This window comes from Camarhynchus parvulus, chromosome 1 (genome assembly GCF_901933205.1).
Source record: "Camarhynchus parvulus chromosome 1, STF_HiC, whole genome shotgun sequence".
NCBI lineage: Eukaryota > Metazoa > Chordata > Aves > Passeriformes > Thraupidae > Camarhynchus > Camarhynchus parvulus.
The window spans coordinates 70,135,778-70,158,563 of NC_044571.1; the positions used below are offsets into that span (position 1 = coordinate 70,135,778).

The 22,786-nt window shown below is 39.3% G+C and overlaps 1 protein-coding gene across 4 annotated transcripts in view; it reads left to right on the top strand.

Annotated features, from left to right (window-relative positions):
* Positions 1-22,786, top strand: part of ATP8A2 (ATPase phospholipid transporting 8A2) — a 280,843-nt gene that overhangs the window by 16,484 nt on the left and 241,573 nt on the right. For 2 of the 4 annotated variants that reach the window (XM_030944045.1, XM_030944071.1), the window contains 11 exons: positions 1,845-1,885; positions 3,710-3,783; positions 6,885-6,954; positions 8,318-8,445; positions 9,471-9,582; positions 10,123-10,288; positions 12,549-12,676; positions 13,880-13,957; positions 16,275-16,363; positions 17,069-17,113; positions 18,373-18,448. In XM_030944045.1, the coding sequence (XP_030799905.1) occupies positions 1,845-1,885; positions 3,710-3,783; positions 6,885-6,954; positions 8,318-8,445; positions 9,471-9,582; positions 10,123-10,288; positions 12,549-12,676; positions 13,880-13,957; positions 16,275-16,363; positions 17,069-17,113; positions 18,373-18,448 (1,007 nt within the window). Of the gene's footprint in view, positions 1-1,844; positions 1,886-3,709; positions 3,784-5,616; positions 5,756-6,884; positions 6,955-8,317; positions 8,446-9,470; positions 9,583-10,122; positions 10,289-12,548; positions 12,677-13,879; positions 13,958-16,274; positions 16,364-17,068; positions 17,114-18,372; positions 18,449-22,786 lie in introns of those variants that run through there. The other 2 variants (XM_030944054.1, XM_030944063.1) reach the window with 2 other exon arrangements.

Consider the following 22,786-nt stretch of genomic DNA (forward strand, 5'->3'; position numbering starts at 1 on the left):
ACATGTCCTTTTCTGTCCTTTGGAGTACTCCTATAAAACTGGGTTGAGCAGAGTAGGAGGTGCGAAATTGCAACCCCAGAATTTCTGAACTGTTTTATGTCTAATGGCAGCTTTCTCTTTAGACTGTGGGATTATAAGTTTAAAAGGAAATAGTTCAGTAATAGAAAATAGCTTCAGTAATTTGCTTGGGTATTTAATTTTAATCACTAAATTGATTTCAGTAAGCATTGCAGGTCAAATTGTTCTCTGAAGTAAATTGCCTTCCAGACCAGGTCTGTAGCACTTGATGCTGCAAAATACCTTTGTGTGTGAGCAGACAAATGTCAACAGAATGTTTACTGAAACGTCTCCAAAACTTTCTGGTGGAATAGGGAGCTGTCTAAACCATGGCACAGGAGATGCTGAGTGTTGCAACTCTCTGAAGGTTTGATTTTTGCGTCAAGGCTGCAGGTATTTGGCTTTCCCCTTGAGATTCTGGATTCAAGCCTTCTGAGTTGTGAGCTAAGCAGAACTCAGTTGAACAGCAGTGTATATGAGGGATGGAAGGGGTGCACCAAAACTGTTCTTCCCCTAAACTGCTGTACTTGTTTGGTTGAAAGCTCAACTGTTTTTTGACACGTCACTGGCACTACGTCTGTTGCTGCCCACTCATTTTTTGTTAAATAGTTTAGTTCACTGCAGTCCATTCACTACAATATTAAATATCAGGGTTCAGTGTTTCAGTGCATGTGGCCTGAGAATAGGAGTCAACAGGAGACTTCTTCTGCTTCATCTGTTCTGACAAGTCTTGCATTCCTGTTTGTGGAGTGACATATCCTGGCTAGGATGGTCAAGGCTGTATTCAGCAGAATTTTCTTCTGAGAGTGTGGTATTATTTTCAAATGAGCCACATGTATGAAATGCATAGAGCTGAGAAGATTGTTCATATTCAAAAGTAGGGGACTGACCTCTTCAACTCTGATATGTTGCACACTGCACTTTTTAAACACCTTTGAAAACTGGCTGCAACTGCTTTCAGTGAAGGTGAACTTGCTGTGCTTGGACCTGGACTGGACTGGGTTACTCAGCAGTAAGTGGGCATATTTGACCTTACTGTTTTGGCTGGAGTAGTCTAAAGTATGTGTAGAATCACCTAGAGAAGGTGCTTAGGTAGAAAGGCATGCTGTGGGGTGAATGACTAATGAGTGTGTTAAGATGGCAGTGTAGAACTGGAACCCCACAGAAACTGAGGTCTGTTTTAGTACCTTGTTTTCTTGTTCTTATTTCAATGTGAACTTCAGAGGTAAGGATTTGCCTTCTGCCAAAGCTGATTGTTGTTTTTCAGTAGGGCTTTGAGTCTGCTTGACAGTTAAGACTCAGATTTATATTGACCATGGGTAATGGTAGTAAAGTTGGATGTGCCAGTCAAAACATTATGAATAAAACACAAGGAAAAAGATGAGAAGTGAAAATTCTGTGATAAATCATACACAGAGTAAAGGTGCTTCCTGATACTAATTGGCAGTGGGCAGTGATGCCTTTTGTTTTAAGGAAGGTCATTTCCCAAACAAGAAACAATGCTGCCAATCTGCATATTAGTATGAAGTGATGCCATGAAGAAATCAGGCCACCAACTGTTGTCTGGCAAGATATAAAAATTATGTAAATATGAAGGGCAGATTCTTCCTCTTTCTTGGACTTGCATCCCCACAGCTGTGAACAAAAGAAGTTTCAGCTTCTGAAAAATACATTTCTGATTTTTATGTTGGTTCCTATTGTGTTTGCTACTGCTAATACAGTTGTTTTGAAATTTGTCTGAATTATGGCTATTTTTTCTGTAATCTAACTTAAAGCTTTCTTTCCAGTTCTAAGAAATGGGATGTGGCAGAACATTATGTGGAAAGAGGTAAATAAACCTGAGGATGGGAGGGAGGAAAAACAAGTGTTCAAGAATTACTCTTGCCAGAATTAATTAGGAGGCTTAGAATTAATGTACACTACATGAGACTTCTCTGTCACTTGGGGTTGGGGGGTGGGAGGGATCCTTTCTGTTCCAGTAGTCAAAATTGCCCTGAGCAAGGCACCTGAGTACCCATTTTTAAATCCTGGTACTGTGTTACAGTCAAATGCTAATGGACTGTTGTGTTTTTCCTTGTGCAGTTAATAGGTAAACTGTAAACAGTATTTTGGTTTTAGTCTGCCTAGAAGAGTAATTTTCACTGCAATGCTGTACCTCCCCTGCAACTCTAACAGAGACTCACTTTGCTGCCTGTGCTAAGAAGTCCCTGGGCTTTGAGACTAATTAGTAAGCTGCTTGCTCGAGTAAGAAACACAAGCCCAGCTGCTACCTGAGGCACTTGGGACCCATGTTCTGTGAGGCCCTTGGCCAGGGTCTGGTGAGCTTTATTTCTAAGACCTGGAAGTTGCTGAAATGCCTTAGGATGTATCGATCTAGTTGTGGCTCTTAGTGCCTTTTAAAGGATAAAATTAGCCCTCTTATCTAGTAATTGAGGAAAAAGTACACCCTTTTAAAACCTCTGAGGAATGAGATCAGTCTCAAGACACCTAAAAGCAATCCTGCTGAAATGTTAGGCTACAGTAGAAGCTCAAGATTGCCAGGTATTCAGATGGCTAATGTTGGTTCCTGTTTATGCTGTTCCAAGTCCTATTTTTGTAGAAAGGACAGTGAATCGAAAGTTTAAGGTCGAGCCTGGAATCTGGGTTTTTTATACCCTTAGGCATTTCTTGAATTGACTTGTGTCTGTAACTGCATGTTGTCCAGGTTTGCATTTATTGTTAAGGAATAATAGTTCTGTATTATCCACCTTGATCACTTTAAGGCAGGCTTCTGACTTTTTCCATTTTTTTTTTGTGCTGAAAGTGGTAGAGAATTTATTTTTAGTGATATCTGAGGAAAACTAATGAATCTGCTTGTTCAAACATACCATCTGTTTCCATTTTTATAAATTAATATCTTGAAAGTATTTTAAGCTCATTTCAGACTCTCAGTGCTGCATTGGCATTAAGCAGCCTCATGCTTATTGGGCAAACCTGGTTTACTGTTTTGAGAGTGCTACTTGACTCTTTTGAGAATGAAAGTCCCATGCATGTGTGACTAACTCAAGGTGCTGGAAAGTCTTAGGCCTGTGTAGGAGGAGACACAGTATTCCAGAATTTAGAACTCTGCATATCTCAGTCAGGGAAGGACAGTATTCATAGAGATGATATTATTTGCTAATGACTAGTACAAGCAGTGCATCTAAGGAGAATTGAGGGAAAATGATAGTGATGATTGGGTAGGTAAGTAATACAGGTAAGGAATGGAAGAAAACTCTTGATATTTAATGAAGGTGAAGTTTAAAGATGAAGGTAAAGTTTAAATATTCTTACTAGGGAAAAAATATGACTAAAGAAAACCCCTGAATTTGGATAATGGCAAAATTATAGAAAAAAAATTATTAAATACAAGCCACAGAAGTTCACAATTTCTAATTGAGTATATCTACCTTTTTCTCTATAGGATTTTTTACTTTGCATTCAGAAAAGGGAAGGCTTTTATATTTTCAAACTTGCAGTGAAAAGTACTCTGACTTTCATAAAAACTGTCTCTAGCTGTTCTGTGCATGATGCTGTTCTTCTGACTGGGTGAAAGGAAATAACAAACTAACATTCCAGACAAGCGAACTGTTTGTTTTTCTCTTCCATGCCACTGTACTCCTGGCCACCACAGGTAGCTGTAGGCGATATTGTGAAGGTCACCAATGGGCAACATCTTCCAGCAGACATGATCATAATATCTACCAGGTATCCTGAATGGGTGTGGAAGTGATGTGTCTGATGAACTGAGGTGCAGAGGACTTGGATCTCTGTATTTGCTATTAATAAAACCAGACATCAGATAGCACTAATTCTATTCCACATCTAAAATCAAATTTCAGCAAAATTCAGTGACAAAACATGGCTTTACTAGGCTTTGATTCATGTGTCATTGTAGATAGGCTCTTCAAAAATGAGGTGTTTCCAAGACTTCACTTTATGAATTGCAGGTACATAATACTCTGTACTGATGAGTTTGTTGGAGGACTGAAGGCCCTTTACATGAGCTTCGTGCAGTCAGTGCTTCTGTGGCCTTCTGAGAATCCCCCCACTTAAATAGGGAAGCTTAAGTTTTCTTCCAATTAATTCCACTGAGTATTCAGCATATTTTCCTGTGTTCTCCCAGGAAGATTTCTTTTAAATAGTAAATCCTAAAGGGGAGCTCTGTTGGCATCAAGCAACAAGAGAGCTTCTGGGATTTCATTTGTTCACTGCTCCTCTTGGATACAGTACCTGTGTGACCCATCTCTAGCATGGTAGCAGCAGTAACCTGTTGAGTCCCTCTTGGTTTAGTTTCAAGTATGGGACAACTTCCTGATGCCCCCCAGGACACATTCAGCCCTCTTGGCTGCCAGGGAACTGTGGACTCATGTTGAACTTACTATTGACCAGGACTCCCAGGTCCCTTTCTGTGGGACTGCTCTCCCTCATCCCATTCTCCAGTCTGTACACACATCCAGGGTTACCCTGTCCCATGTGGAGAATGGCACTTGCCTTTGTTAAACTTCATATGGTTGGTGGTTGCCCAGCCTCTCATTTATCAAGGTCTCATAGTTCCTAAAAGCATTTGAGTGGTACTTGACTGCTAGTCTAGGTTCTGGATCGTGTAGAGCCGCTTGAGGCTGAATCAAGACCGCAGTTGGCTTAGACAGATGAGGTTTAAACAAGACAACAGCACAGCTCCTGTTCTTAAACATACTTGTAATAGCCAGACCTTGCAACACCTCCATAATTCCCTCTTGTGTGTGTGCTTTTCAATGGTGTCTGCAGATTGCTCTGGTCTCAGGGATTCAGTTCTCTTACATGATCCAACTTCTAAGGGAACTTGTTTTTTCAAGCTCCTGTATTTTCTGCTCCATCCTTCTTGTCTGTGCTGTTTCTGGGAGGTTGCATTTTTTTTTAAGCTATACGCAGAAGCTCCATCTTTTTGAATTACTGTACAATGAAGGATAGAAGTACCCCCATTCTGTGGTATACAGTATTGTATTTTTCAAAACAAGCCTCAAAACTTAAATAAGCGGTTGTCAACTTAATATGCAGTTAGGCTGAACTTGGACATCAATAATTTTCTGTTCCAGCATTGGAGAATTTTTTACTTAAGAGCTTCTCTAATGTGTATTATACTAAAAACCCCTTCTGACTTACTTCTTAACTGTGTGAGCCAGCTTTTTGTTCTACATTATTCTACTAACCTGCTGTCTTTGATAACCACATAATAAATAGAAAATTTAACCCAAAGCATGCTGATTTGGGAGAAGCTTTACTTGAAATAAATAGCAATTTCTATGGCAGTTCTGCTTTATAATTGGTATTATTCCCATGATTCCTTTAAATGTCAATACTAAGTGTCCTCAGTTCACCAGAGAGCTCTGCATGTTCTGAAGGGGATGGATTCTTTTGCTTGTATATGTTGATTTTTCTGTGTGTGAGGTGGTTGTCAGAGGTAAAATAGACAATTGTTTTTATCTTGGCTCTCTTTTCCAGTACAGCAAAAAGGTGACATCAAATTTTACATAAAGAATGAATTAACATGAAGGAAAAATATTTTAATTCAAACACAACTTAGCATGGAAACACGTCCACATTTCTCGTTTCCACAGTTCATGCCATTTCTGTGGAAATTAGAGGAATTGTATTGCAAAAGGTCTCCTTCCTGAGCTAACCACTTCAGTTGTAGTAGGTAAGGTGTTTGACAGAGGTAAAATTGGAATCAAGCTGGACTCTCATCAGTGTCTCTCTTGGGTTCAGATTCAAATTTACTGTGTTGGAGGGGACAAAGAATAGACTCAACTGTTTTTTCTTTTCAAAGCAAAATTATTGGAGAGAATAATCTGGCTTCTTACTGTGTTATAAATGTACCTGTCCATTTCTTAATTATTGTTTTCCTAAGGAGCCTTTATTACTGACTGTTCTGTTGATTGAGTACATTTGCTGTTAGAACAATTTGTTACTTTGGAAAAAACCTAGCCATTTATCAAGAGTATGAGAAGTGATATGCTGAAGAAGCACTTGCTTGAGTCCAAGTGGGAAACTCTGATATTTTTTAGCAGCCAGAGAAGACAGTGGGCAGAAAAATAGTTTTGGTGGCACCATACAGAGGTTGTGAATCTTAAATGGTGTGTCAGGAAAAGATCTGGTAAAAGTACCCCTCCTTATCACAGGTACCACCTATGCAGAGCTCCTCTGTTAGATATAGATAAGATACAATAGAATAGAAAGCTCTGTTCTAGGAGGAAGATTTTTGTCCCTATAGGTCAGGGCAGAAACACATCTGGAAGATGCAGGTTACAGCCTTCAATCCTAACAAGCCTTTTTCTCATGCTTGAAAAAAAGGTGTTTAGCAGTGACTTTGGGTGTACTTCCCTTATTAAGGGGACCTTGCAGACATGATTTTGTGTTCAGTTCACAGACAGAATTCAATAGCAGAGAGCATTGCTGCCTTTATCCAAACATACCCCCTTTTTATACTGCTCAGTACTTGCTCTTTCATCCATAGCTCTTGCAATTGGAACCAATTTAATGGATTGCAATTCAGAGTAATCCACTTTAGGCATCTAGGTTTATAATGACTTGTTAAATTCTTACTGGTTTTTGATTTAGACTTGTCTTTCTCTGTAGTTTGTTGTATGACTATATCCAAAGACATCTCTATTAAATATGTACTTGCAGCTTTCATGGTTGTATACCACCAGTATGGTTTTCTGTCTTCTGCAGTGCATTGAAGAAGTCTGTAGTGGGCTGCATTAGTGCAAAAGTAGTGTACAAAAAAGTACTGAGTTTTAATATTGAAAATCTTACACTCCTTACAGTGAACCACAAGCTATGTGCTATATTGAAACAGCTAATCTTGATGGGGAGACGAATCTTAAAATACGACAGGTAAAACAACCGGAATTTATTTTGTTTTCTTTTAGGTATTTAATATTAGTTATGAAGCAGCATCTAGCTTGCATGACAACAATACAAGTGCTTTTTTGTTGTTGTTGTTTTTTAAAAAAGCATGTTTCTTCAAGTGGCTGTAATTTGCCTTTTCAACAGCTACAAACCCAAGCAGTAATGCATCATGTGCAAGTGTAAGGATCTAACCTGGAGCAAGTATTTTAAGCCCAGAGAGACAAATCAAACAGACCTTGGATGTGTTTTGCTGAAGGTCTATTTAGAAGAATTTAAGTACTGTACATAAAAAAAAAATCAGCTATGCTTGTGATGAGAGTTGCAGTGTCTCCTGTCACAAGTACTATTTTATGAGCATTATGCAGAGGCAGAAGCTGAAAAGGATCTTTCTAAGTTGATATCTTTGTAATAAGCAGAAGAATTTATTTGGATCTTTCTAGTTTTGTTAAAGAAGTAGAGTTGCTTATAGTGTTTAGAAGTTAAGAATCTTTGGCTTCTTTCATTAAAAAAAAGTATTTAGATTACGATTTTGGAACACAGATAATGTTTTTAAAAAGCTACGCTTGCTTCTTCTTTACTACATTTGTAGAAATGTGATTTACTGTTCCAGATCAGGCTACTAAGTCAGGTCTTGAGCTCTTGTAGGGTTCTGTTTGTTTCAGGACATTCTTAAATACAAAAATATAGCCTTGCTCTGACACGCAGTGCTGCAGTCAAATTCTGCCAAAAGAAACACGAAATGGATTCCTCTTTCAATAGAAAGGCAGTGGGGTGCTGTGCATGTGCTCAGATGTAGAGTACCAATATTTTATGTTGCAGTTGCGTGACAGGCTGATCATTGACCTTGAGCATGATCAGAGCATATTGGCTGCAGTGGCCCAAGAGACTACACTTCAGAATGACCATATTTAGCAGCCATAACACGTCAGTGCAGCTATACTTTGAGAAAAAAGCCAAGTCTATTTATACTGCTTTTCTCCTATTTCCTCCTGCATGTATCCCACTTCATGTTTTGTGGATGTTACTTTCCTCTTGGTTAAAGAGAGATCATGTAGGTAATGTCAATATGTGTGTAGACAGTTTCAGTCTTGTTGGTAGGTTCCTATGTGTCCATAATGAGTCTTCCTTGCAGGAAAGTGGTATTGAATATCAAATGAAAAACCCCAAAACATAATGAAAACCAACCCCCACAAAAAACCCCACCAAAGCTAAACAGGACCCTGACTAACAAACCTCCACAGATTTAATTATATTTTGGTTCATAGATGTTAAAAGGGAGCATCATTTTCCTAGGTTGCCTTTTAATAGCAGTTTTTGTCAAGAATCTCCTTTGAATTGTTCTGTGCAGGGTTTGTCTCAAACTGCTAGTCTCCAGTCCAGGGAAGAATTGATGAAAGTGTCTGGGAGGATAGAATGTGAAGGACCCAACCGCCATCTCTATGACTTCACTGGAAACTTGCGCTTAGATGGCCAAAGGTACTGACAACAAAGCCATTAATTCATTTAGTTAGGAAAAATGTTTCCTCTGTTCTTTTAGTCTGGGACTCTGAGCACATGCATGTTTTTGCTGGAGAAGAGGAAGGTAATAATTAATGTTTATTAATCAGAGCATCTGCCAGTATAAGATAACATAGTTCTGTGTTTGTATGGAGCCTTCTGCTTGTTATGGGAGTATTGATTTCTTTGTAATTAGTGGTGATATTTTATTAAAAGGTACATCTAAAGAGAAGGACTGAAGGAAATGGTTGGGGTTTTTAGGGCCTTCTTGTTACACAAGATACAAAGAGGAAATAGAAACCTTTCCCTTTCAACAAGAGCCAAAGGCTGCACCAAGGTCAGGTTTGTAGAGAGAAGTGATCCCAGAACCTGGAGGCTTTGTCAGTGTGACTTCGATTTCTAGAACTCTTGAAATAAAAGTATGTAGTTTTAGTACTCAAATTCACAGATTGTCACAGGTTGGTAGGAACATACATGTTATATTTGGCTGTACCTGTTTTCCTTCACCAAATGTCTATTCCTTGGGCAGCTCGGTGCAAGAATAGCAGATGATCATTGCATCCCACATGGAAGTCATGTGGTTGATACAGGCTTTCTCAAATTCTTGTTTAATTGTGTATTTGATATAGTGTGCTTGAAATGGATGGTCTCTTTGCAAGTTCAATGCTTCTCTGTCCTTGATGTGAGAGAGAATGTACTAGCCAACGTCAAGTGCAGACTAAGCTTATTTATGGCTGCCACATAATTTTTCAAGTTCTGGATAACTTCTGGATAACTGGAGCAGCTTTGCCCTACTGTGCTTTAGCAGGAATTAGACTTACAGAGGTTTCAGTGCTTTCTTAGTTGTGTGAACAATCTAAGCTCATTATATTGCTATTACATTCTTTTTCTCTTGTTATTTGGGGTTGTTTTTATTATTAACTGGGGACCAAGGCTGGGAGTAGAACTGTCTTCTTTAAAGTGTTACCAAGAACTGCAAGATTCATCAACTTCTTCTTTTGCAGCCCAGTTCCTGTTGGTCCAGACCAGATCTTGCTGAGAGGTGCACAACTGAGAAACACTCAGTGGGTCTTGGGTATTGTTGTGTATACGGGACATGATACAAAACTCATGCAGGTAAAGGCTTTAAGGGGGTTAAGGGTATGTTTTGATAGAAGTTGGTCATTATTTCCTGTGTTCTCATTGTCATTGACTTGATTTTATGAAATGGTTTGACTCATTATAGTTGTTTAAAGCTTGGAGGCCTTGAGGAATAGAAGGGTCCATTGTACTCCAGTTTGCATGTGCAAACTGTTCACATGTGTGAACACTCACTAAAGTGAAAGCAGCTCAATATGTAAGGAGAACTAACTTTCATCTTAATTTATCTGGTAGCTGGATGGCATTTAAAACTGAGGCTCAACAGCCTCAGGACATAACCTAATTATCTCCATGATTATTACTACGACAACAGTCCTGTATTTCCTTAATGTCAGGGAGTGCCTGGTGAGACCGGCAATGTGCATATGTTGATCACTGCTGCTGAGCATCAGTGTGATGGACAGCAGGTGCTCTAATGGACTGTGGAAGTAAAGACTGAGTTTGCTTCTGCATTTTGCTCTTGTAAAAAGCCATTGCCAGGTTCTTTTTTTTTTCTTTTCTCCTGCTGCTGTTCAGAATTCAACCAAAGCACCTCTGAAGAGATCAAATGTGGAGAAAGTGACCAACATGCAGATCCTGGTTTTGTTCTGTATTCTCCTGGTAATGGCCCTTGTGAGTTCTGTAGGTGCCTTATTATGGAACAGGACGCACGGTGAAGTTGTCTGGTACCTTGGCTCCAACAGTGAGTATGCAGGCACTGGGCCAGTGATGTATCAGACTGAGGGGCAGCCAGGCTCTTACCTTCACTGGATTAATGCATAAAATAAGAAATAACCCGCCCCCAAAACCCCCACATCTTGCTAGTTTTTTGATGACGTAGTTGTTTGGTTTTTTTTTGAGAATAGGCCGACATAAGTGAGCTTCCCAGTGAGGCTTGTAAAGGTTAGGTAAATATCACTGGGCTAGCACCCATGGAGCAGGGCAGAAACAGAAGAGGGGCAAGAGTTACTCTTGGATATCTGGTGTTCACTTCTTTCATCTCTGTAGAGATACCATGCACATATTTTTTTTCAGGGAAGATTGTGTACTTTAGCCTTATGTGTGTCTGACAGTATTTGACTGCAGGATGGGGAGTGTCAGTCTGATGCTGACTTCTGCTTTATACTTATATACAGATGCAAAGGATTTCTCTTCTTTCAGTTAGAAATGCTGATCTACTCTTTTAAAGAAAATTTAAATGCTAAATGTCACAATTCTTATTTATTGGGTAAAGTTTCTGTCTTTAGCTTCTGTTACCTTGTGAGAAAACTGATCTCTTAGCACAATTATATGAAGGGTTTTATTTGATTTTTCTTAGTCCTCAAATTTATTAGCTCATTATCAAAGATGGACATGAGCAATGAAGTACTCCCCAGCAGACTTTTGAGGAGCTTACATTAGCTATAAAATGTGGTGTTAAAAGCATTTTGAGATGCAGATCTTAAAGCAGTTATCACAAACTGCAAATGGCTTGTCTGCTGATGATGCAAAACAGATGGCAAGTGTATCTTCTGCAGTTTAAGAATTGTAGTTGTGGTAGTAATGAAAAAAATCATGTAGGAATAGCATGGAAATGCCCCATATTCGACTCTGGGTTTTGTTAGTTGTAATGTCTTCTTGTACAGTGTCAGCACTTTTCAGAATTTCTTGCCTGCTCTCCCGTTGTTTTTTAATGCGTAAGTTTAAATTTGTGCCTTCCAATGACAGAAGTAGTACTGGAAAAGATGAATGGAATGAACTCTTGAACTTGCAATATAAAACAGGTGCAACTTGCAGTAGACTAAATTGACATTATAGTCTGTGTAGATGCCTTTTTGTAAATTGAATGCACAATTCCTATGCATTCTGTAACTGCCATGCACAGGAAAGAAACTTTTTCAGTTCAGAGACTTTGGCAGATAGATGTTAAATGTCTCATCTCTGTAAAAATTGTATTGGAAAATGTTCCAATACCAAGCATGCTTCTGTTTTCTGCAGACTATTATTAAAGATACAGGATTAGGGTGTACTCACACTTTGATGTGCCTTTGTCCAAACTCTGACCTTTATTAGACTTCAGCAATTTTCTCTGGATTCTGTCTCCTCCTAGTTTGCTCCCCTGACTTCTAATTAACTTATGATGCTGAAAACCCTTAGTTGTGGACTCTGACCCTGTTGTGCTGGGTGTTCCCTGTGCTGACTGAAGTGCCTCTCTAAGTTTCTGGGGAAGTCTAGAGCATACAAATGTGGAGACTTTGATTGTAAAGAGAAGCTGTGGGCAGCACTGTGACCAGGAGCCTTCATCCCGTGTCTCTGCTGAGACTTGTACCTTCCTGCTGGCTGTCTATAAATGCTTCCCCTTCCCTTTAGGACCAGTTGTGATGGTAGACTTATTTGGGCAAGTTGCCCGGTGTTGTCACCATTAATAACAGCTTCTTTGATTAAGCAAGGTGCCTTTGTTCATATACTAGGCAAGGGTTTAGCAAGTCAACTTGTTCAGTCGATTTCTTTTGTAAGGGTAAATTCTCAATTCTGAACATGATGTCGGATTTTAGAACTGATTTCAGTGTTTATTTTTTGTTTCCTAACTCCACTGAGGCAAGTAGGCACTCTCTGAAAGATGGTTATATTACTAATGACATTGGGGGCTCTTAATTGGGCAGTTGGCACACTAGGTATCTAAATTGGGTTATAGTGGGGAATATTGTACTTCTCACTATCTGCCTAGCAAAAATGATTCAGAAAGTGTTCTGATCTTTTATATATAGCCTCACCAACCTTGCCCTTCTTCACCTGGTATGGTGCGGGTGTTTTATCATCTATCTTCTGTTGAAATCAATATTAAAATGGCCCTTACACTAGACATCAACACAGTAGCTTATTATTTTGGCTTTGTGAAATCTGATTAGGTGAACTGCATAAAGATGATAGCCCCTATACCACTCAGACTTGTCTGCTAATGTCCTGTGTCTTTTGATCCACAGAAATGCTGTCTGTCAACTTCGGATACAATCTGCTGACGTTTATAATCTTGTACAACAACCTTATTCCAATCAGCCTTCTGGTGACATTGGAAGTTGTCAAGTTTACTCAGGCTCTTTTTATAAATTGGGTAAGTAGCAAGAGTGAATGTATCTCAGTTCTGAATGTTGACATTTAAAATAAAAACCCACTTAACATCTTAGTGAGATTTTCTAATTACTTTCTGATGCAACTTCTGGGAAAGGCAGAGGGAAACTCAGGTTTTATTCTGTATCAGTTCCGTGTTTCACAGGAAATTAAAAAATCTAGTCACAGGAAGGTCCCCTGTGCAAATCACCACTTGTATTTTAGGCTTTTAGGATGAGAAGGAAGCCTCAGCTCTTGGTTGAAAGAGGTCTCTCTCTTGGCTGACTCATGTTCAGTTTAATCTTTTGAAAACTCTTCAGTATCTTATAGCTTCTCTGAGACACAGCAGAGGGAAAGAGTAGACTTGTTTGAAGGTGTGGGGTTTTTTTTGTTGGTTTTTTGGGGTTGGTTTGTTTGTTTTTTTCTTGGTTTTTTGGGGTGTTTTTTTGTTTTGTTTTTACATCCTGAAGCTGGCCTTAAGATCACCTCTGAAATGGACCACAATGTTTTTATAAGGAGATGATGTTGCCTCACAAGCAAACAGTGATCCCTCTGTTCAGGGAAGCTTTGACTTCAACATGTCTTTCTCAAGTTGTGGGCCAAAAATACTCTAGTGGTGGCTCTTAAACTGGACAAAACCAGGAGTGATACCTTTTGTTGGTATGCATGAATACTTGAACTTTGAGTAATGTAGTAGGTTACTGTAAAACATGTGTAAGCGAAGTTCAATATGTCTGTTCCTTGAGCTGCTTGTAATGTAGTAGAGATGCATATCAGGGAAGTTGCTTGGGTTTGTGTAGCAGCTGTTTCTTTGTAGTAACAGAAGAAATTCATTTCATGGATCTACTAAAATTGTCTCTCGTAGATGTGGCTAGAGCAACTGATTTTTCTAACTGACCACCTATGATTAGCGTGGCTAATGCATGAACTCCTTTCTACTGTACTGAATTTGTTTTTTTTTTCTGTTGCATCCGTAGTTTATTAATTGCCTATAGTTGAATCTGTCTTTTCTCATGTCCCTGTAGGATGGAGATATACTTTGGAAAGGAGGCACCCACATTCATCTGGGGATGATGTTTGTCAAGCATTCAGAATGTGTGCTCATAGCATTAAGACAGTCAAGCCAAGTTGGAGCTGACTAAAAGAAGAACAGAGACTTTAGTGTTTAATTTGCATAACATAATTCTTAATTTTGCTCTCATTTCAGGACATAGATATGTATTACCCTGAAACAGATACACCTGCAATGGCCAGAACCTCAAACCTTAATGAGGAACTTGGGCAGGTAAGATAACATTTTCTGAAGTCTCATGATTGTGATATACTCTCTCAAGAGCAAAGGTATGAGAGCAACATATGCAAGATTGTACAAGATGTACAAATCAGCTTTATTTTGTTGCTCTGTGGCTTGGGTTAATGGGACATTATTTTCTCTAGTCTGAGTCTTACAAGTGAAATAATGAGATCACAGGATTAAATGTAATGTAGTGTAGGCAGTTTTATGTTCAGGAATTGAAACTATTTCTTATGTGCTCTCTAAACTTTATTCTCAAAGGTCTTGGAGCGATGCTCTGTGATTTTGGCTGTCTATACCAGAACAGAACATACAGGGCTAGACTTATTAGTTTTTGATGTTTCTGACTACTTCACTGGAGATGCAAGTAAAAAAAATGCAGTTGTATTCCCAATTTAGGTATTGCGATCCTTCAAGCATTTCTATTTTCCATTCAGATAATGATAACTGCATATTAACTTCTAGTTGTGGTAGGTTTGTTTATTCTGCATATAACATTTCTTCAAACCAGAAGGGCTTCCCAGAACAAGCTTACTGGTTAATATGACTTTGCTATTGGAATTTTGTAATACTGTTGAGAAATGGTAGCTTTTTCCTTGACCACCACCAGGGTTATGGGTTCTGAGTAGAGGGATAGAATGTCAGAAAATATAGTGCAGAAGGCAGTCTCACACTTGAGGAGTTGCAGCTGTACTAATCAACAAAGATTAAGAACAGGCCTGAACTTAATAGGCCACAGCTGTGTCCAGTAAGGAGATGAGTGCTACAAAAGAGTGGATTAGCTGGGTGAGGAGAGAGCTGGAGTTTGTTGGCTGTGCTTTGAAGAGAGCTGGAGTTTGTTGGCCGTGCTGTGAGGAGGGAGTCAGTGCTGTGGGGAGCTGCCCATGAGAAATCACCGAGAAGATATGAGAGCTTCACAATAAGATGGCAACAGGTCTGTAACTGAACTATGTGAACTTCATGACAGGCATGAATTTAGTATTGGAGGCAACATTATGTATTTAAACATATGTATTTTATTGAAGGATAATAATATCCTGCTCAGTAGAGGGGTAGTCAATTATTGTTCCTGCTTAATCTGATCATTTTACTTATGAATGCTGAAATTTGATTTCTGTTTAAATCACTTTGATGTGAAGTTATCAACCTCCAAATTATGGTGTTATTTTTGCCTGAAGTAAAGGATGTGTGGCGTAATGTATGTTGGTGGCCCATATGTTATTTTCAGGAATGGCTCACTAATGATTCTGTGTAACTAGACTGAATTTTTTGATTCTTTAATTGAATTACATGTTCACAGATGCCCTTGATATTTTTGTTTTATGGTGAAATTATTAATGACTTAAAATTCCTCAGAAGTGTGGGTACCCACTTTGACATCTGGCTAGCAAAGGCTCCATTTCCAATGCTGTGTTTCAGTAGCAGTACAGTGCACAACTAAAGGGTCGCGTTACCAGTAGTGTAGTGCAGTGTCTTAAGCTGAATGGCAATTATTGAGGAAACGCTTCTTCTAACTATAGTCAAATTATTTTTGTCTTTGAGTTGTCTAACTCTTTCATGTTATCATCATCCCTTCCTGGTTGAAAGTCTTACTTGGTGCAGAGGTACGACTGGTATCATTAACTTGCAACTAGTTTTGGTCTGTTACGGCCCTTTGAAGATGGGAGTTTTGAATCTGTTAATGCTCCAAGAAGTTGCTTTGATGGGGTTGCCTCCAAGTTTTACCTTAAAATCACTGTTTCCATTAAGGGATTATTACTTTGGGCAGTGCTAACTGTGGCTGTGTTTTGTGTACTTAAGGACTGCTCATGAGTGGACATGAGATAAAACATTTTTGGTTTACCTGCAGAGTACCAGTTGGACTTACTCTAGCATATTCTGTGCTTATAGGTAGGGGAAAAAATAATCCCCAAACATTCCTGGTGATCTTTGAAACACAGACTGCCTTCAGTGTGTAAAATCCCAGTGAGCCTTCAACAATCCCAGGAGTCTTTGTTTTCATTTCTAATCACTCTTTGAGATTAGTACAGTTGAAAGATGTGCATTTGTAGAGATCGCTCGAGAGCCTTGGCAGTTGGTACTCACTATTTGAGCCTTTCCGCATTTAGAGATAAAGAATTAATGCAATTAAATAATTTGCCTGATTTTTTGTTCTGTAGATCTGGTAGACAAATCAAGCTGTAATAAGCCTGCATTGGCCAATATTGTGACATTTGAGCAATATGACTACTCTGAGTATCTTCCTGTTTTCTGCTTTGAGTTTTATTGCTCTTTAAGTTGAAAATCAGACTTGTTTTTTCCCTTCCAGGTAAAATACCTGTTTTCTGATAAAACAGGTACTCTAACATGCAATATCATGAACTTTAAGAAATGCAGTATTGCTGGAGTGACATATGGGTAGGTATGATTTTACAAAAAACTCTGTAGCTTAATGCGTGCATATTACTGGTACAAAATTTTATATTGAAAAAGGATTAGAACACTGTATTCTTCAGTTTTTATCCTAGCATATTTTATGGTCTTAATTAGTAGTTTTCATTCTCCTGTCCTGCAGCACAAATTATGAAAGTCAAACCTGGCGAGTACTTCACATGAAGGAAAGAAACTTGCTTCCTAGCTTACCTGATCATGATTTAAACAAAACCAGAAGTGCTAAATAAGCTCTGGCCTTTCAAGAGGGGAGAAGTTGCAGTCCAAGGGTAGCCATTATCAGTCATATTTCTGTGACTTGAGAAGAACCAGAATTTTGTTAGAGCAGTGTAGTTGTAGTTATAGAGCTTAATATTCCTTGAACAAGAGGGATGGATACCTGCTTACTGGTTTTATTCTCTTCTGTCAAAAGGATTCCTTTGAGTCATCTACATCTTTGTATTTGCTTCATGTTAAATGGGTAGTCTTAAGATCTCAACTTAACCTTTGAATTTCATGTTAGCTAAATTAGGTATCTCAAAGGCAGAAAATTTGATTCAAATGTATGAACAGCTGAACCCATGGTTCCAACATATGTTTTTATGGGATGACTCATTGATCTTCGCCTTCTACCTATTTTTTTTTGTTACTAAAGTGGAATAAATGTTCTTTTTTCCTTTTTCTACTCCTCAGTCACTTTCCTGAGTTGGAAAGAGAACGTTCATCAGAAGACTTCAGGTAAATACATTCCAAGATGTTTATGTTCTGTATAGCAGAGTGGGTACAATCTATATAAAGACTGCTTTCCAATTTGGGACTGGAAGAAGCCCAAGGGAGGAATGCATTTGAGTAAAATGGTCTTCCAGTGGGAGCTTAATGCTGAGCTGGTGGGTGGTGATGGATCTACTCTTCTGCTTAGAGATTTCATATGTGAGGGGGGTGAGGAATAGGCAGTGGCTGGGATGCTAATGCAGTGCTTATTTATAATTGCAGACAGTCAAGTTAAAAGCTAAAATTAACCTACTTTGCAGGAGCCTTACCCCTAGCTAGAGACTGACTGTTGCTCTTTATGATCACTAAGTTCAGGCCTGAAGAGAATGAGAAGAAAAGGGACTTTATTAAAATGCTATGTTTTAGTAATTAATCATGTCCAGAGAATCTTCTTGTTTTTATTGGGAACTTTAATGAATAGAGGTGGTGGGTCTATCCCATTCCACAGAAACTAGTGAAGACCCAGAGGTGTTACACGGTATCAGTGAAACACATTTTGATTATTGGGAAGGAGAGGAAAAGCCAGGGAGGGCTGACATGCATTTGAATGGCAAATACAGGGAAGAAGTTAATTTCCACCCAAGAAACAAGTCAACAGTGAATGCTGTTAGAAAAGTACTTGGTGATGGGCTAAACTGGGCTTCTCTGCTGGTCCAGCTCATTTCTATGATCTTATTTTAGGAAGGTGATAAAATGATTTTTCTTCTGCTGAGAGGCAATTTCTATGGATCCCTCTTTTCTTCCAGTATGTTGCCATTTTCTTCATTGCTGTGTTTTCTTTCCTTGTACCTTTCTTTTCTATTCAGTTCTGTGAAAGTTTTTCCTAGGTACTTACTTGGAGACTTAAAATCCTCCAGGAGTCAGCTTGAGGCAGAATGCTCTGACTAGGGAGGGAACTTAGGGATATTGAACGTCGATCTATTTTATGAGCAAGCCACCCTGAAATCCATTTATCTTAAATATGCTTAAAAACTGCTATTGCTACATCTGTCCCAGGAACTGCATTGGCTCTCGAATCTTCTGAAATACACTGTCAGCCATAACCATTTTGGGTTTTTTGCTGGTGTTAATTTTCAGCACTTGCTGCATTACTCATATGATCTTTTCACAATGCTTTCAAGGACACTGGAGTCTTTGCTTTTTAAATTTGTTTCCCAAGAAACTAGATGAAGTACTAAGATTGGCAATGTTGCCACTTGTTTGAATATGCTTGTTTTGCTCTGCAGCCAGCTACCTCCTTCCACCAGTGAATCGTGTGAATTTGATGACCCAAGACTGCTGCAAAACATTGAAAATGATCATGTAAGTCTGCTCTTTGAATATCACGCCTCTTAAATGCCCTGTTCTGGGCTTGTCTGGAATTGAATGCTGAACAAATCTATTTGTGTGATTAAGTCTGCTCTGTGAGTGTGTCATGCAAGCACAGAGGGGGTAAATTGGAATCAAAATAGCTCCCTCCAACGCCTTTCTGCCCACTTGTCTTACAATTGAATTAAAGAAGCAATGGCATTGATACAGATTCTAGCTACCTCTAAGGCAGCTTCATATATTCTGTTGTATATGGAAGATAATGCTTTGTAACAAGTTATGATAGAAATTAAAATTCTTTAAAAGAAAAACTACTTGGAGTGTTGAAACATCTATACCATTTTTAGCCGTAATCTGTAGCATTACAAGGTGGTTCTGGAATGAGCCTTAAGTATTGCAAGGGTTTTGAGTCCTAAAGGGACCTAGTCTTTACAGTGTCAGTTCATCGTTTATTTGGAAATCATGTGGGTATGAAGTGTCTGACTGGACACCAGACAATTAATTCACCTGCCAAAAAGCATGACCCTTGTTCTCTGCAGGCTCTCTCACTGTATGGGGTCTGAGCATTGGCAAGCACAAACTCAGTCAGCTGATTACTCTCCTTAGCGTAGCTTCTGCAACTGGGCTGGTTTAGTTTAGTATGAGCATGTAAAGTATACTTGCAATATACAGTTTGTGTGCAGGAAAGCTTTGCTTTCTGTTCTTCTGGGCAGTACTTAAGAACTGCAGCATGGTGTGAATGCTGTAAGGGAATAATTACTTGGTGTGGCACCATGTCTTCTGCAGGGTGGTGGTGCCTAAAGGTGGCTCCTGTGCTCTAACCTCCAGCAAGGTGACCCACTCAGGACAGTGCCCTGGTTTCCTATGTGGTTTTTGTATTCATGTACTCTGGAAAGATTTCCCACTGGACATGACTTGCAGCCAAGATTTGCACATGTCCTATTTGTTCATTTATGGCTACAGTTATGGTTTATGGCACTTGCTGACTCCAGGTATTCATTCTGGTTTAGGTGTAGACTGCAGGTAAAATGTCTTTGAGCTCTTTCTGGCTGCTGTTGCTTTAGGTATGCATAGAGAAAAATGCTTTGGCATATTTTAATAGTCAGCAGAAGAGATGTATCGCAAATGAGCTGTGAGATGGAATTTCTCACCTAACCTTGAGATGGCCTCTTATTTTAGGGCTACCTAATTATTTGATTTTCTCTGGGTGGTTTCTGCTTTGGGGGATAGAAGAAATATATGCTGTTGTAGCAGACAAATAAGGGATTTTGGTAGCTTCCCTAAGTGTTATTTAGTCTAGACAGCTCAGTAGTCTTCTATGCTGAACCCTTTTCCAGTTTCCTTTTTGCTGGTTACTTAAGCAGACAAATGTTGATGTCATTGTGCAGCTGGCTGTTGGGCTGAGCATATTGTGTGAACTCAGCCCTCAGACAATGAGTGGGGAAATTACTGGCCAAAGATACTTTTCAGAGCCTGACTGTACTGGAGGAATGGGTGCCACCCTCTGGCAAGTGGTGATTTAGCACAAGACATGAGAATGCAAGGACTGCATATGACAGTTTGCTGAGCATGTTTGGGTGTATTTGTCAGGCTGTGGGTGAGAGGAGGGGCTGAATTCCAGAACAGTGGTAGAGAGCAGGGTCTTTCTGGCTTTTTTTGCGTTAGGTCAGCTACTGAGGTGCATAAACTGCTTCTTTCTATCTAAAAATCTATATTGTCTTAATTTTTACAGCTGATAGATAGCTGCAGATGCTGTTTGCAGATGTCTGTCAATTTCTACTCATTTAGTGAACTGTGGTGAAAAACTGAAGTGTTCTAGCATAAGCTACCTAGTGAAGTTAGATGGTGTTGTGCTCGGGCAGTTCCCTCTGAACATTTGCCCTTCTGCAGCTGAAGGTGCAACTGTGATCTCTTGTAAGCTCTCACTAAGTGTTCATTGCTCTGCTCTTGAAGATTTTAATTTTTTTTTTCAATTCAGTCACAAGTGTTAGTTTAGAACTGTCACAGTGCCAAGTAATTTTCTTTCCAGGTTGCAAATAAAAAATTATGCACTTGTACTCATGAGACTGTCTTCCATCTGCTAGGAAGATTTGTAGCATCCTGCATCACCTCTAAATTTCATAGCTCTTCTGGGCCACTGGTGTGTAAGGGCTGACTGATAGCCAAGTCCGCTTTTGAGCAGCAGTTAAAGAATTATTGCCCTGTAGGAATTGTTCCAGGGAAAAATAACTTGTCTTGAAAACCTGTGGAGGTTTCTCTTGGCTGCTTTGCCAAGATGTGGGAGAAAGTACCAAGCTCTGTCTGCCTGTGCTTTTTCTTTGTATCGGCTTCTTGGATGAGTTGTGCAGCTGTACCAAGTGTATGATGCTGTCTTGTTTCTATAGAGAAAATGGCATCAGCTCTTAGTCTGATAAGAGTCTTTGCTAAGACTGGAAGGAATGTTTGATGAATATGCTAGATGGTCTTCATCTTGGTGCTTGCTAGCTGCCTATGTCCTGTGAATGAGCTCAGAAACGCAAGCCTGTTTGATGTGGGGTTATGTTTTACACTAGTGATAGGAGAGCAGGGAAGGAGGTCAAGAAGGAACTAACTGACTTGGTTCTCATCCTAGACTCCCGTATCTCCCAGGATTCTCTCTGAACTTCATCTGTGAATTTCAGTTTGCATATGAACTTTCTTCTGTGGCCCCCAAATTATCTCTTGGCCAAGAAGCAGCAAACATGGTGTAGCTGCACATGCATGAATTGGCTCAGTGAGTACACGTGATGAGTACTTCAGCAGCTGGCCAGGCAGAGCAGACAACTGTTGTGCTCACATTGAGCCTTTACCACACTGAAAGTGTTTGTTTAGACCTCACCAACATGTCTATTTATTCTTGTGGTGTGTGGGAACTGAGGCTATTATCCCATCAAGCTTTGTTGAAATGACAGCTGTCATCAGCTGATTCTTAATTCCATAGGAAAGCAGACCCAGAAGAACATATCACGGCTAACTGTGATGAAAAACTGAGATTTTAAATACAGTAGGGGGGAAAAATCCTATTCAGGTGATGAAAGCCTATGGGAGGCTTTAGTTCAGATTGCTGGAAAACTGTCCAAGCACATCATTTTATAGCTCACAATTAAATTGTTAGAGCTTGCTGAGATATATTTTTCTCTTATCTGTTTTTGTTCTTATTGTGCGTGGGACTTCAGTACTTTTGTTCAAGTGCAAGGCAGTGTCTTTAATTATAGGTCATATCTCATTGGTTTTAGGCAAGATACACATGAATTTCATTCTCTTGATTATTCAAAAGCTGTTTAATGTCTTCGCTCAGTCTGTGCCTGAAGTATCTTGGTCTCCTCCAGTCCTGGCACTTGACTGTTCTGGGGGTGCTCAGCATGGCTGATCCTCACACTGTTCTCCAGATACTTTAGTGAACTAAGTGGTAGGAAGTTCATATATTTTTAAGATGTTGAGAATTACCATGTAATGCTCAGTGATAATTAAGTACATGAGCATTTTCACAGTTTTCCTTGGCAGAATGTGCCACTTACATGCAAAGTAGTAAGTTCAGTTTGTTAGACTGTGTTTTAGTATCCAACTGGCCGTTTCTACACCATTTGCTCAAAAAACTGTCAATCCTGCTCACCTGGAAATAATGTGAATGAGGACACTATTCTGATACTGCTACACCTAAAGGAAAAATGAAAGGTACCTTTAACTTCACATGCAAATTCCTTGTGATTTTATGAGACTTTTAACAGTTGAGAAAAAGAGTGTCTTCAGAGTCCAGATAAGGGCATGTGTAACATGTGCAGATAGGAAGCTCTGCACAGGGCAGTTCCCCAGAAGACTGAGGCTTGTCTCAGTGTTTTGTTCTTCTAAATATAGGAACCATGAAGGGATGAAAACTTGCTTTCTGCCCAGTAGTTTGCTCGATAATGGACAGTGCTGTGCCTACTAGATAGCTGAGCTTTGCTTTCCCTGAGGATAGTGCTTTGTAGATGACAATCCAGAACCTGCTTCCAGAAGTAGAAGACCACTGCAATGTGTATGTGGTTCTCAGCTGGTAGGGACAGCAAACAATTCATCCAGTGGAGTGTACTTCTTGTACAGATGTTTGTAGACTAGTTTCTTAATGGATTTTTGGGGGGGAAAAAAAGGGAAGAAGCAGTGTCTTTCACCCAGAATTGTTGACACACTAGAAGAAAAATGAGGGAAGAAGGCATTTAAAATGAGAACTATCTGTGGATTGATGAATAAGAGATTAAAATATGCAAATTTTGTTCCAACTACAGATAAATAGAGAACTAAAAATGGAGGGAGGAAGAAATAAGGCTGACCTTAACA